The following is a 13,867-nucleotide window of genomic DNA, read 5'->3' as shown; positions in this document are numbered from 1 at the left end:
AGATTAATAAAGTTATAGGCGACTAATAAATTCTGCTCATAGATTGATGCATTCTGCTGATAGACTGGCTGACTCTGTTGACAAATTGATTGATTCTACAGATTATATTTATTGATTCTGGTGAAAGATCAATTATTTCTGCTGATAGATTAATGGAACCACGTGAATGACCGAATCATCGTTACAATATCCAGCATTATTCTCTTTTGATAGCTATTGTTGCATTACTATATCATTGTATTGTAGGCTATTATTGTAGCTACTGTATTATAGTATTATATTATAGTATTACGCTGTATTGTATTGTATTATTATTGCAGTGACCGTATTCTTATTCTTATTTCAATCGGCTTATATATTTTTGCAGGATGTACGATAATTTGTCACCCTGGACCTGGCAACACTGACAGCTGTTAGGCACCACGTGCTGACATTATTACGTTGACATTATTTAAATTTGTGACCGAAACCTTTGACCTTTGACAGTGAAACTTGACCTGAGTGATTATGAAGACCCGTGTGAGGATCTAAGTGCCGTGTGAGGACTGAGGAGGCGTCGAGGAGGACAAGGATTAAAGGTAAGGTGAAGTGAATTGGAAAGTAACAAGTGAACCATTTTTGTTTTGCCTTATATCACCTCTTCCTGGACTTGTTTATTAATGGGGGTTATTATGGGGTGATATTAGAGTGTGAAGGTTATTATGGACTGGTATGAGTTATGTGAGTGCCGTAATTTTAAAGTTATAGGCGAATTACTGAAGTGTTTTGGGGTGTTGTGTCCGCCATGTTGACAGGTGACGTGTTATATAATTGTCTTTTGTCATCTCTTCCTGGCCGTGTTTATTCATGGGGCTTATTATTGGGTGATATTAGAGTGTGTAGGTTATTGTGGACTGGTATGGGTAATATGTGTGACTTAATTTTAAAGTTATAGGCGATTTACTAAAGTGTTTTGGGGTGTTGTGTCCGCCATGTTGACAGGTGACGTGTTATATAATTGTCTTTTGTCATCTCTTCCTGGCCGTGTTTATTCATGGGGCTTATTATTGGGTGATATTAGAGTGTGTAGGTTATTGTGGGCTGGTATGGGTAATGCGTGTGTCTTAATTTTAAAGTTAGGCGATTTACTAAAGTGTTTTGGGGTATTGTGTTCGCCGTGTTGAGACGTGACGGGGTGTTTAGTAATGTTTGTTTTCACCTCTTCCTGGCCTCGTGCCTTATTGGGGTTTATTGTGGGGTGACATGAGGGTGTGGACGGTATTAGGGAACTGGTGGCGTAATATATGTGTGCGTCATTTGTTTTGTTATAAGGGCCGTAATTTCTGGGGGGGGCTAGGGGAGAACAGCCCCCCAGTGTTTTCTAGATCGGCCTCATAATGCTCTTTAAAGTGCTTATAAATAAAAATACCACACCTGCGCATGCTCGGTTTGCTCGCCACCCATAACCCCCACCGCATGGACATATGATGCCCCTTTGTTCCCCAAAAGTCACAAAGTCACATTATGGGAAGGTCAGGTCACCTCTCCCTTCCCTAATCTGCAGTTGACAGCCTGGGGATTAGAGGGGTGGGGGAAGAGGCCTTTCTACTGTAAACCTGTCCCTATTATAAACTAACAAACATCTACCCTTTCCCTTTGATTGAATTTTTGGCTTAGGTCATCCCCCAATTCCTGTGATGAAAGTTTTTTTCTGATAGTTTTTGACAAGTTCCAAATTAATCTGACCTGTTTTATAGCAAATCACTAATTTTTTGTTTACTCCCCTCCTCCCCCTTCCTAAGTAATAGTAATACCTTACCCCCAACCCTAACACCTGTCTTCCATTAGTATGTGTATTATTTAAACCTGTCCAAATTCTATTCACCTGCCTTCATTTTAACACCTGTCACTCCATTTTCATTAATGCTTGTCACTATTCTAACACCTGCCCTTTCATTTATCACTTGTCACTTCATTTTAACACCTGTCACTTTTTACACCTGCCCCTATTTTTTATCTGGAGATGGTAACAGTGTCTAAATAAACCATCTGGTAAACATTCATCTTCCTCTGCCAGTGTGGGTTTTATTCTCACATGGGTTGTTTTATTTTCTTCTTTTTACCTCTTCCTGACCTCATGTCTCAGTGGGGTTTATTGTAGGGAGACATTAGGATGTGGAGGGTTCATGAGAGGTAATGGGTGTAGTGTCTGTGTCTTTATTTTGGTGTTATTGGGAATTTACTGAAGTGATCCCGGGAAACGTCGTAATACTAATCTTATTTTTTCACCTCTTCCGGGTCTCATGTCTAGGTGACGCTTGACAAGTTAATAATATGGACGTCACCTAAATAGTATGTAACCTAACCCTTTGAATGGTTGCGTAGTCTCAGGGACGTCCGCAGCAATTTTTTCGAGGGTGGGCAAAGCCAATATCCTTTACATAATACACATAAAAATTCACATCTTCCTTGGGGAACCACAAAGCAATGGCACACACACAGTTTCCCAATAACTGCAGCACCAGGTGTCCTCTTAGGGCTTTTAAAACTTTTAATTCTGTCATACCGGTAACTTGCAAACAAAAGTGCGAACAGGAGTATGACAGGTTTCTAAGGGGGGTGATTGCTCTCTTCTTGCCCCCTCTCTGGACACCCATTCCTAGCCTGCTAACCCCCTCTTCCCCTCACTTTCTCACTCTCCCCTTCTTGCCTTGATTATATATTAGGTAAGGTAAGGTGGGACTCACTGATGATAATTTTCCCTGGTTTATTACTGAACACTGGGAACTTTGCAAAACAGATTGACTTCAATTTATTACTTCCTACTGACAAACTGAATAGGGGGAATTTGCTGAATACATTGTTTTAGCATTTACCATAAACTGTAAAATTATATACTCATTTTTATCCCTCTCCTCTGCCTTTTCCTCCTTCCTCCTTAGACTATTACTGAGTTTTGGTTGAGTAATTGATTCTTTGTTTGTTTTGTTATTTTAGTTCTAATTTATAACACAAAAATTACTCATCCCCTCCTCCTCCTCCTCCTCCTTTCTCAATGAATTTTGACTATAGCAGTTTATTGATTTTCTGGTTTTACTGTTGATCAATAAACATAGGTACTTTAGTGATTAAGTGTTGATATAATGAACTTGAAGGAAGGGAAAACAAGGGAAATTAATATCAAGCAATTTGTGATGTCTTGAAAATTATGTTAGTATAGGAGATGATTTTCAAAGATATCTATCTATTATAGAAAGCCTTAAAAAATGTTATGTACTGTATAGATATAGTTAGTTAAGATATTATTTAGAAAGTCTGCAAATGTTATTGACAGTCTTTGAAATGTGTTATAGAATGTCTTAATGTCATGATATAGAAAAAAAAGAGTGATAGAGAAAAAACTGAAGGTATGTTTTTGAATGTTATTGGAAAAGAATGTTAGCTATGAAGAGTGAAAAAAAATGTTAAAGAATATTATAGAAAAGTTACAAAAAAATATGATCTTGTAAATATCAAAAAAATGACAATATAGGAAATAGAAACTGATGGACATGGAAAAGTATAGCTACATAAAACAAATCTCTCTCTCTCTCTCTCTCTCTCTCTCTCTCTCTCTCTCTCTCTCTCTCTCTCTCTCTCTCTCTCTCTCGTTATTCGCTCATTACCATCACAATGACGCATGTTACATCCTGCCATCTCTCTCTCTCTCTCTCTCTCTCTCTCTCTCTCTCTCTCTCTCTCTCTCTCTCTCTCTCTCTCTCTCTCTCTCTCTCTTCCATTTAATTTTTTTCTTTCTTTTCTGTGTACATTCGTGTATTTACTTGTTTATTCTCTCTCTCTCTCTCTCTCTCTCTCTCTCTCTCTCTCTCTCTCTCTCTCTCTCTCTCTCTCTCTCTCTCTCTCTCTCTCTCTCTCTCTCTCTCTCTCTCTCTCTCTCTCTCTCTCTCTCTCTCAGCCCCTTCCACGCATACCGCTCTGCCTCTCACATATCTTCCATTCTTTCTTCCTTTCCTTCCTTCCTCTTCCCCTTTCCTCCTCCTCCTCCTCTTCTTCCCCTCCGTCCCGTTTCTTCCTTCTAATCATCTCTTAGTTTATATCTTCTTTCCCATCCCCTTCCCTTCCATTCCCTCTCCTCTTTTTTTTTATTTCTCCTCCCCCTTCTTTTCCTTTTTCTCCTTTTTCTGCCGTTTCATTTTTCCTTTCTTTTTCTTTCCTTCTTTTCCTTTTCTCCTTGTTCCATTAATGCCTTTCCTCTCACTATCTTTTCTGTTTATTCCATTCCTTTTCTTTTCCTATTTTTCCTTTTTCATTCCTTTTCCCTTCCCTTCCCTTCCCTTCCTGTCCCATCCCATCCCATCCCATCTATTTCCTTCCCCTTCCCTTCCCTTCCCTTCCTGTCCCATCCCATTCCATCCATTTCCTTCCCCTTCCCTTCCCCTCCTTTCCCTTCCGTTCACTTCGAATCTCTTCCCTTCCCTTCCCTTCCCCTTCCCCGCCCTTCCCTTTCCTTCCCTTCCCTTCCCTTCCCTTCCCTTCCCCGCCTTTCCTGTCCCATCCCATTCCTTCCCTTTCCTTCCCTTCCCTTCCCTTCCCTTCCCTTCCCTTCCTTTCCCGTCTCATTCCTTCCCATTCTTCACCTCATCATCTTTCCTTCCCCCTCCCCATCATCATCATCATCATCATCATTTCGTCACCCTTCCATCATGAACCCCAACCCTCTCGATCCTGTGGTCTTATTCCCGCATTAATAGACCCGAAAAATGTGTCTGTTTGTTTGTGATTAATTAGGGAGTGTGTTGATATATGAGAAGGGAAAAACATGTGGGCTGTGTTTTCTTTTTATTATTAGGGAGGTTATTGGGTGGTGGTGGGGAGGAAGAAAAGATGGTGAGGGAAGGAGAGAAAGGGAAGGGAAGGGGAGAGGGGAGATGGGAGAGAGAGGGAAGGGAAAGGAAAGGAAAGGAAGTGGTAAGTTAGGAAAGGAAAGGGTGAGTTGGGAAGGAAAGGGAAAGGAAAGGAAAGGGAAAATGAGCATGATAATGAAAAGGATGATAAGAAGTGAATGCTGATAAACAGGAGGAGGAGGAGGAGGAGGAGAAAGATAAGAAACAAAGAAAAAAGGATGAAAAGCAGGAAAAAAAAGATAAAAAGTGATGATAATGAAGATAAAGACAATAGTGATTTTAGTTGTTTTAGATGATATAACGAGAGAGAGAGAGAGAGTATATGATAAGCAGAAGCAGGTGCATTTGTTTATGGGTGCCTCTCTCTCTCTCTCTCTCTCTCTCTCTCTCTCTCTCTCTCTCTCTCTCCCCTCAATGGCGTCATGAGTGAGGGCTACAATGAAATATGACGATAATTCCTGCAGAAGATGTGCGATTTATATGCAGTGTGTGTGTGTGTGTGTGTGTGTGTGTGTGTGTGTGTGTGTGTGTGTGTGTGTGTGTGTGTGTCACGTTTTCCTTCATGCAGTCTATCAAGCAGTAAATTAAGTATCTCTCTCTCTCTCTCTCTCTCTCTCTCTCTCTCTCTCTCTCTCTCTCTCTCTCTCTCTCTGTATGTGTGCATGTATATATGTTTGTTTTTGTATGTAAATCTGAAAGTGTGTCGGTTATATCTCTAAGTATTAAGTGTGTAATGTATATAATTATGTTCTTTACCTGGTAATCTAACACGCCCACACTCCGCCAGGTGACAGTAGGGATAAGGAGTTTAGCGCTTCGATCACACTCCCTGGCCTGGCTAACGTAATGCACCGCGCGGAAACATGTTATCAGGAAATCTTGTTGTTAAAGTATTGCGGATTCCCTCCTCGCCTGGCCCAATCTCTCTCTCCCTCCCTCCCCCCGCCTCCTTTCCTTCCCGCTCGACGCCCACTTGCTTGCCTTCCTCTGCCTGCCTGCCCTTCCCACGGTCCTGCTTCCCTGTCTGCCGTTCAGTTATAAGCTGCAAGTTATCTTTCAATCGCGTCTGTTGTCTTCACTGAGGCTGTTCACGCCGGATGTGAAGCTGCACGTGCCACCACGCCTGCGATGCTGCTGGCTCCGCTTCAACGATTTATTCTCGGCATAGCAACCATAGCACAGCTCACGCATGCGCAGTAAACCATTTTGGGGGGAGCCCTGACACTGAGTAGTTGCCATCAGTTTGCAACGCGCTTATGCAGGTGGGTGAGGTTCCGTCGGGCGAGGCAATTTCAAGGACAGGCTCCCCCTCCCCGGCAGCCATGGAACAGCTGATACTGGAGGTCCGGAAATACCCGTGCCTGTACAACACGGCCCTGGAAGGCTACAGGGACATGTACTGGAAGGACAGCTGCTGGGAGGAGATCGCCAAGAACCTTGGCTGGGAATGTAAGTATTTCTTTGATTTGATTTTCTGACTGATACAAATGATGCAAATACATAGCCTGTGATAAGTTATGGAGAAATGCATATATGTGCATAAAGTATATTCACATATAGCAGTGGAGAGCTAAAGGGATAGAAAATTTCAAATTTCTCTCTCTCTCTCTCTCTCTCTCTCTCTCTCTCTCTCTCTCTCTCTCGGATACAGTCAGGAAGCTTAAGTCTCATTTCAGTCTAGAGTCCTCTTCAATAATGGATCATTTGTTGACATCTAGCTTGGGCATAGAGAGAGCGATCGAGGCTCATGTTTTCCCTTAAAGCATCGCATCGCATCGCATGTGTAGCATGTTATAATATATTCAGTTTGCAGTTATTAGTTTGTTCATGCTAGACATCGTTATTCTTATTTAGTTTATTATTTTTGTTTTTATTTTCAGCTAAAGACATCAAACGTGAGTGGAAGAAGCTGCGAGACTGCTTCCGTCAGGCCCTGGCCCGCAGGAAGGCGAACGGTCTGGCGGCCAAGAATCGCAAAGGCTGGCGCTATGAGAAGCAAATGGAGTTTCTAATTCCATTTATGAGCTCAAAAGAGTAAGTACACTTCACGATGCTCTCAAACTCGGTTAAATAAAAAAATAAAAAAAACCCCATTGTAATAATGTGTATTAATGTCAGTTATATTTATTATGCCAATAAACTTTGGTCTGAGACGAACGTAAGCTGAATAATTGTTACACAGTGCCACAGTCCTCCACAAAATGGGTACAATCGTATGGCGTTGTAGCATTGTTGTAGTTACCCCTGGCGCAGCACTGCAGGTGCTCTGCCGCCGCCGGGCGCGGAGGGTGGGCTGACTAAAACAAATTCATAGTTGCAAACATTCACCTTTGTGCACCTGGGATAACACTTACCTATTTTCACTTCATACATTATTTACGTATATTATCATGATATTTAAGACTATGTTACATTACAATAAATTTCATAACACTGAGTGTAAGAGTACCCAGTTTCTTTTTGCGATTAAACAGTCGATCCATTTGAATGATATTCTTTACATTACCAGTAAACGTCATGAATATATCAGTATCTATCTATCTATCTATCTATCTCTATCTTCAGTTAGCAAGTATAGGTCTGATCGTGATTAAATCTCTCTTTATTACCAGCACAACCATCGAGGACATACAAGATGATGGTGTTGAAGACGAAACGACTATACACATAAAAACTGAAGTGCATGACCCATTGTCTGAAGAAGGTAACGCACCTACACACTTACAAACTGACCTACAAGACCCGTTGTCTGCTGCTTCCTTCACCTCTAACGAAGATGATGAATGGCGAACTCCGAAAGTTAAACGCAAGTTGTCTCCCCCCATTGATGTGGGCAAGGTCGTCATTTACATGCAGGAGAAAGAAGAAGGCGCTCCACAGAAAGATGACTTAGACCACTTCTTCATCAGTTTATGCAAGTCAACGAGGAAACTGTCTCGCAGGATGCAAAACAAGGTGAAGAAAGACTTCCTAGAAATCATGATGCAGGCAGAAGAGGAAGACATGGAAATGGCTCCGTAAGATTCCCAGCACCTTGCACACCATCACCAGCACAGTACAACCTCCATCCCTACACACTACCTTACACATCTTCCCCAGCACAGTGCACGCCCTCCACTGCATCTCAAACAACCGCAGCAATACTTGAGTAACATGGATATACATTGTAACCTGTAAAATCTTATGAATAAATATTCTTAATTACAAGTACAATATATTTTTAATTTACCTTAAAGTAATGGCCAGTCTCTCCTTCGCACTTATGAACTTCCTGTAGTTTATTGTTTTAATGTCTTGCTCAATAATTGATGAAATGTCCTTGAACTGAGTGGGAGACATTCTAATATTATAGTCTAAACTTTCCCTCATCCCTTTAAAGTTTTTAAATAAGATGACGGCATTCGTCCAACTTTGGTCTGTTCACATTTGTATGGTGTACCCAGTATTAGCTCCTCCTCCTCCTCCTCCTCCGAGAACCTCGGAGTACTGTCTCCCCTGGCTGCACTGATGTAACTTGAGTGACGTGACTCTCGAAACATCTGCAACGTAGCTTAGCTGGCATCGCTTTCAGGGTGAAAACGCGTAGCACGCATTATGAGCGTGTATTTACGACTTAGCGTGTTTACTGTAGCATCGCTCCGGTGTAAATTGGACCTAATGAGTCTGCAAGAGGCCGGTAGGTCTGTACGAGGCAGCTCCTATAAAGCTAACCCCACCTAATCTCACTACTCCTTAATGTATCTAATCTTTATTGACTGTCGCATTGACACTCACAACATGACTACCAAGCCTGTTCCACTGACCCACCACTTTGTTAGTATTGGCACTCACAACATGACAGTCAAGGTAGTTCTACTCATCCACCACTATTGGTGAACCAGTTCTTGCCTATGTCTTTATTGAATCTGAAGTTATAAAGCTACGTGTCCCGCCCGCCTCTCTTACACCACCAGAGCCTTATTAACATCCCCCTTATTAAAGCTCTTCATCAATTTATAGATTTCGATCAAGTATCCTCGCACCCTTCGCCCTTCTAGAGGATGCAGGTTTAAATGTTTGAGTATATTCACAGGGCAAGTTTCTCAACCCTTGAATCATTTTCGTCATCCTCCTCTGCACATATTTTAGCATCTCGATAGAACTGAACTGTTTAGGTTTGCTGTGTGTTGGGGATAGTAGATAGGTTGTTGTTGTTGGTGGCGGCGGTGGTGATGGTGATGATGATGATGGTGGTGGACGTAGGTTATTGTTGTTATAATCATTATTTTTATTGTTGTTACTGCTACTACTACCACCACCACCACCACCCCTCTCCCTCCCACCTACCACTACATCCGGGGCGAGGGGGGGAGGGGGGGCATAGAGGCATTCGGCGATCCCCTAACATTTCGGCGGAATTCAAACAGCGGGCGAAGTGAAGAGCTCCGGTTCGGCCCGTCGGCGGATCTCGGCCCTGCTCTCCAATGAAATATTCCGCTTAATTAAAGGAGAGGAGGAGGAGGAGGAGGAGGGAGGGAGGGAAGGGTGAAGGTAGAGAAGTAGTTAGGGAGGGATGGATTATGATGATGATGGGTAAAAAGATAATAGGAAGAGGAAGAGGAGGAGGAGGAGGAAGAGGAGGAGGAGGAGGAGATATGAGATTAAAAAGTTGAGGTACTACTACTACTACTACTACTACTACTACTTCTTTTTCTTCTTTTTCTTCTTCATTTTCTTCTTCATTCTCTTCCTCATTTTCTTCTTTTTCTTGTGTTACTACTACTACTACTACTACTACTACTACTACTACTACTACTACTTCATTCTCTTCCTCATTTTCTTTTTCTTTTTCTTGTGTTACTACTACTACTACTACTACTACTACTACTACTACTACTACTACTACTACTACTACTACTATCATTAACCCCCCGCACTACTACTACTACTACTACTACAACTACTACTACTACTACCAGCAGCAGCACCACCACCACCACCACCACCACCATCGCTCAGGTAAATCAGTTAGTGAGTCACCTCGCGCTGGGGCCAATGATGTACAGGTATTTGGGGTCCATAAAACATGTGTGTGTGTGTGTGTGTGTGTGTGTGTGTGTGTGTGTGTGTGTGTGTGTGTGTGTTTATGAATTGTAGGTGTGTCTGTATCTTCATGGCCTTATCTGTCTATCTATCTATCTCTATCTATCTATCTATCTATATCTATCTATCTATCTATTTCCCATAATGAAGCACAGCCTGACGCTCTCTTTCCCTTCATTCATATATTCATCTTCCCTTCTGTTTCCCCTCCTCCTCCTCCTCCTCCTCCCCTTCCCCCCATTCATGCCATAATGGATGCGCGAGTCGTCATTACCATTACTGATTATCCATTGCCTGGCACATAATGGGACAGGGGGGGAAGGGTGGGGAGGGTGGAGAGGGTTAGGGGGTGGTGGTAACATTGACACCACTCATGGGCTTGAAATATTGGCAACACTTTTTTTTTGTATTGTACTGCTGGTGATGGTGGTGGAGGTGGTGGTGGTGATGATGAGGGGGGGAGCAGGAAGGGGTGAAGGGAAAGAAAGGGAAGGGAAGGGAATGAAAGAGAAGGGAAAATAAGGATGGGAGAGATTAGGAATGGAAGAGAAAGTGTAAAAATAATTGAAGGGAAGGAAAGGAAATGGATGAATTGGGAGAAGAGGAAGGATGAGGAATAGAAGAAAAGCAAGAGAGAAAAGAAGGAAGCAAAAGGATGGAAGAGAAGGGACAGTGAAATTGGAAGAAATAAAAAGTAAAAAATGGAAGGGTTGAAAAATATGGAATGGTAGAGAAGGAGGAAGAGAGAGAAAACGGGAAGGAAAGGGAAAGATTGACAAGTGAAAAAATGAAGAAATATGAGGAATAGAAGAGAAAAAAAAGAAAAGGGATGGAAAGGAAAAGATTAACAGAAGAAGGAAGGGTTGAAAAATGAGGAATGGAAGAGGAGGAGGAAGAAAGAGAAAAAGGGAAGGAAAGGGAAAGATTGACAAGTGAAAAGATGAAAGATGAGGAACAGAAGAGGAGGAAAAAAAGAAAAAGGTAAGGAAAGGAAAAGATTAACAGAAAAGGGAAGATGAAGAAAGATGGGGAATAGAAGAGGAGGAGAAAGAGAGAGAAAAAGGGAAGGAAAGGGAAAAATTGACAAGTGGAAAGATTAAGAAAGATGAGGAATAGAAGAGGAGGAATAAAAAAAGAAAAAAAGGAAGGAAGGAGAAGATCTAATTTCTCTCTCTTATCCCCTCCCTCCCCCTCTTCCCTTCTCTCCCTTTCTACTTTCTCCTATTCTTCCTAATTTCTCCTTGTTATCCCTTTCTCTTCCTTCCATTCCCCTTCCCTTCCCTTCAACTCTTCCTTCTTTCCCCGTCATTTCCCTTCTCTTCTTATCCCTTCCCCTCCCATCCTTCCACTCTTCCCTTCTCTCCCCTTCCTTCTCCTTTCTCCTACCCCTCCTAATTTCTCTTCTTTTTGTCCCTTTCCCTTCCTTCCATTTCCCTTCCTTCCCCTTCCCTTCCCTTCAACGCTCCCTTCTTTCTCTCTCCTTTCTTTCTCTCCCTTTCTTCCATTCCCCTTCCTTACCCTTCCCTTCCCTTCAACTCTCCCTTCTTTCTCTCTCCTTTCTTTCTCTCCCTTCCTTCCATTCCCCTTCCTTCCCCTACCCTTCCCTTCAACTCTCCCTTCTTTCTCTCTCCTTTCTTTTTTTCCCTTCCTTCCATTCCCCTTCCTTCCCCTTCCCTTCAACTCTCCCTTCTTTCTCTCTCCTTTCTTTTTTTCCCTTCCTTCCATTCCCCTTCCTTCCCCTTCCCTTCAACTCTCCCTTCTTTCCCCTTCTTATCTCTTCCCTTCCCTCCATTCCCCTTCCTTCCCCTTTCCTTCAACTCTCCCTTCTTTCCCCTTCTCTTCTTATCTTTTCCCTTTCCTTCCACTCCCATTCCATCTCTTTTCTGTCTCTCCCTTCCCCTATCTTCTCTATCTTTCCACTCCCAATCCCCTCATCATCATCTCTTCTCTTTTTCCCTTCCCTCCTTCCCCTTCCCTTCCTTCCCTCCCCTTCCCTCCCCTTCCCTACTCATGACCTCATTCATAACCCATCACTCATCATACATTATAAAGCGGACAGACACCACACACCACCCCAACGCTGACCCCCTCTTTCCCCCTCCCCACTCCCCCCTTCCCCCCAGGGCTGATTGAGTATGACCCCTGACCTCTCATATCATTCATTGCAATATGCGGTTCGCCTCCTGTTCGCATTGGTTTTTTGTTTGGGTTTCTTTCATTGTATCGTATTAATGTTGTGTGTTTTTTGTGCATTGTTTATTTTTAGGTTATCTTTGTCTTCATTTTTTGATTATTTTCTTTTTTCGTTTATTTGTCTTAATTTTTTTGTCTTCATTTTTTTGTCTGATTTTTTTGTTTTCATTTTCTTGTCTTCATTTTTTTGTTTCCATTTTTGTCTTAATTTTTGTCTTCATTTTTTTTCTTCATTTTTTGTCGTTTTTTTTGTCATAATTTTTTGTCTCTTTTTTTTTTGTCTTCATTTTTTTGTCTTCATTTTTTTGTCTTCATTTTTTGTCTTAATTTTTGTCTTATTTTTTTTGTTTTAATTTTTTTGTCTTCATTTTTTATCTTCATTTTTATGTTCACTTTTTTTGTCTTCATTAGTTGTATAAATGATTGATATATGAAATGCTGTATAAGTTGTTGTAGATGTATAAGTTCTTGTATAAGTTATTTAAAAGTTGTATTAATCTCCTCCGTTTGGTATTACACGTTCATTGAGTTTTTTTTTCTCCTTAGATAGAAATGTTTGTTTTTAGATCAAAGTATTATGTCAGTATTTTTAGATTAATGTGATTTATATATTTCAAAACGATTCTTTTTATCCTTTTATCTCTAATTCATATCGTTCCGTCTTTCATATCAGAGTTCAGATGTTTTATGATTTTTTTTCGGTGGTGATTTCATGTTTTTTTGAATGAATATATGTTTTTTTTCTCCTTTCATTTCGTTGCTGCCGTTTTTTTTTTCATTAATATCTTGCAAAGCCGAGGGCGCGGTGATTGTCGTGATTAAAAGTGTGCGCGCGTGTGTGTGTGTGTGTGTGTGTGTGTGTGTGTGTGTGTGTGTGTGTGTGTGTGTGTGTGTGTGATTATATTTGCATTCTCTACTCCTATTCACTCTATTCGTTTGCGTCTGTCTGTCTGTCTATCTGTCTATCTATCTATCTATCTATATCTATCAACTATCTATCTATCTATCTTTCTTTCTTTCTTTCTTTCTCTTACTCTCTCTCTCTCTCTCTCTCTCTCTCTCTCTCTCTCTCACACACACACACACACACACACACACACACACACACACACACACACACACCACCGATTCTATAATTAATCAAGAACATCAGAGAGAGAGAGAGAGAGAGAGAGAGAGAGAGAGAGAGAGCTTATCAATTTCAACTTTCTCTCTTCCGATATATGCTAAATACTACCTCCTCCTCCTCCTCCTCCTCCTCCTCCTCCTCCCCTCCCTTTCCCTCTCTCCTCCTTCCCCCTTCCCTCCCTCCCGTACCCGTAACTCCCTTCCTCCCTCCTCCTCCTCCTCCTCCTCCTCCCCTCCTCCCTTTCTCTTCTTTCTTTCTCCCTTTTGCCAGAGATAAAAAAGATGAGCCGAAGAATCTGAGGCGAAGATTAGCTGATTAAAATTCATTGATTCCTTTGATTGGCAAACAGCCGTGGAGTGATTACAGAGAGAGAGAGAGAGAGAGAGAGAGAGAGAGAGAGAGAGAGAGAATTTGAAGTTTATATTTTTCTTTGGTCTTTTTTTTGTAATGTTAAGGATGGATAGATATGGATAGATAGAGAGAGAGATAAATTAATTGATTGATTAATTGATTGTTAGAGAGAGAGAGAGAGAGAGAGAGAGAAGGTTAAAAAGATGACTTACTAATGAACGAAAAAAAA

The 13,867-nt window shown here is 41.5% G+C and overlaps 1 protein-coding gene across 1 annotated transcript; it reads left to right on the top strand.

Annotated features, from left to right (window-relative positions):
* The first annotated feature begins 5,936 nt into the window (after window positions 1-5,936).
* LOC127005723 (uncharacterized) lies at window positions 5,937-8,095 on the top strand. Its single transcript, XM_050874838.1, has 3 exons — window positions 5,937-6,332; window positions 6,764-6,917; window positions 7,496-8,095. The coding sequence occupies exons 1-3, from the start codon at window positions 6,140-6,142 to the stop codon at window positions 7,902-7,904; spliced, it is 756 nt and encodes a 251-aa protein (XP_050730795.1). The 5' UTR covers window positions 5,937-6,139; the 3' UTR covers window positions 7,905-8,095.
* Window positions 8,096-13,867: the final 5,772 nt, after the last annotated feature.

This window comes from Eriocheir sinensis, chromosome 30, assembly GCF_024679095.1.
Source record: "Eriocheir sinensis breed Jianghai 21 chromosome 30, ASM2467909v1, whole genome shotgun sequence".
Lineage (NCBI taxonomy): Eukaryota > Metazoa > Arthropoda > Malacostraca > Decapoda > Varunidae > Eriocheir > Eriocheir sinensis.
The sequence above is the reverse complement of the archived record's forward strand: the minus strand, read 5'-3'. Positions and strand labels throughout refer to the sequence as shown.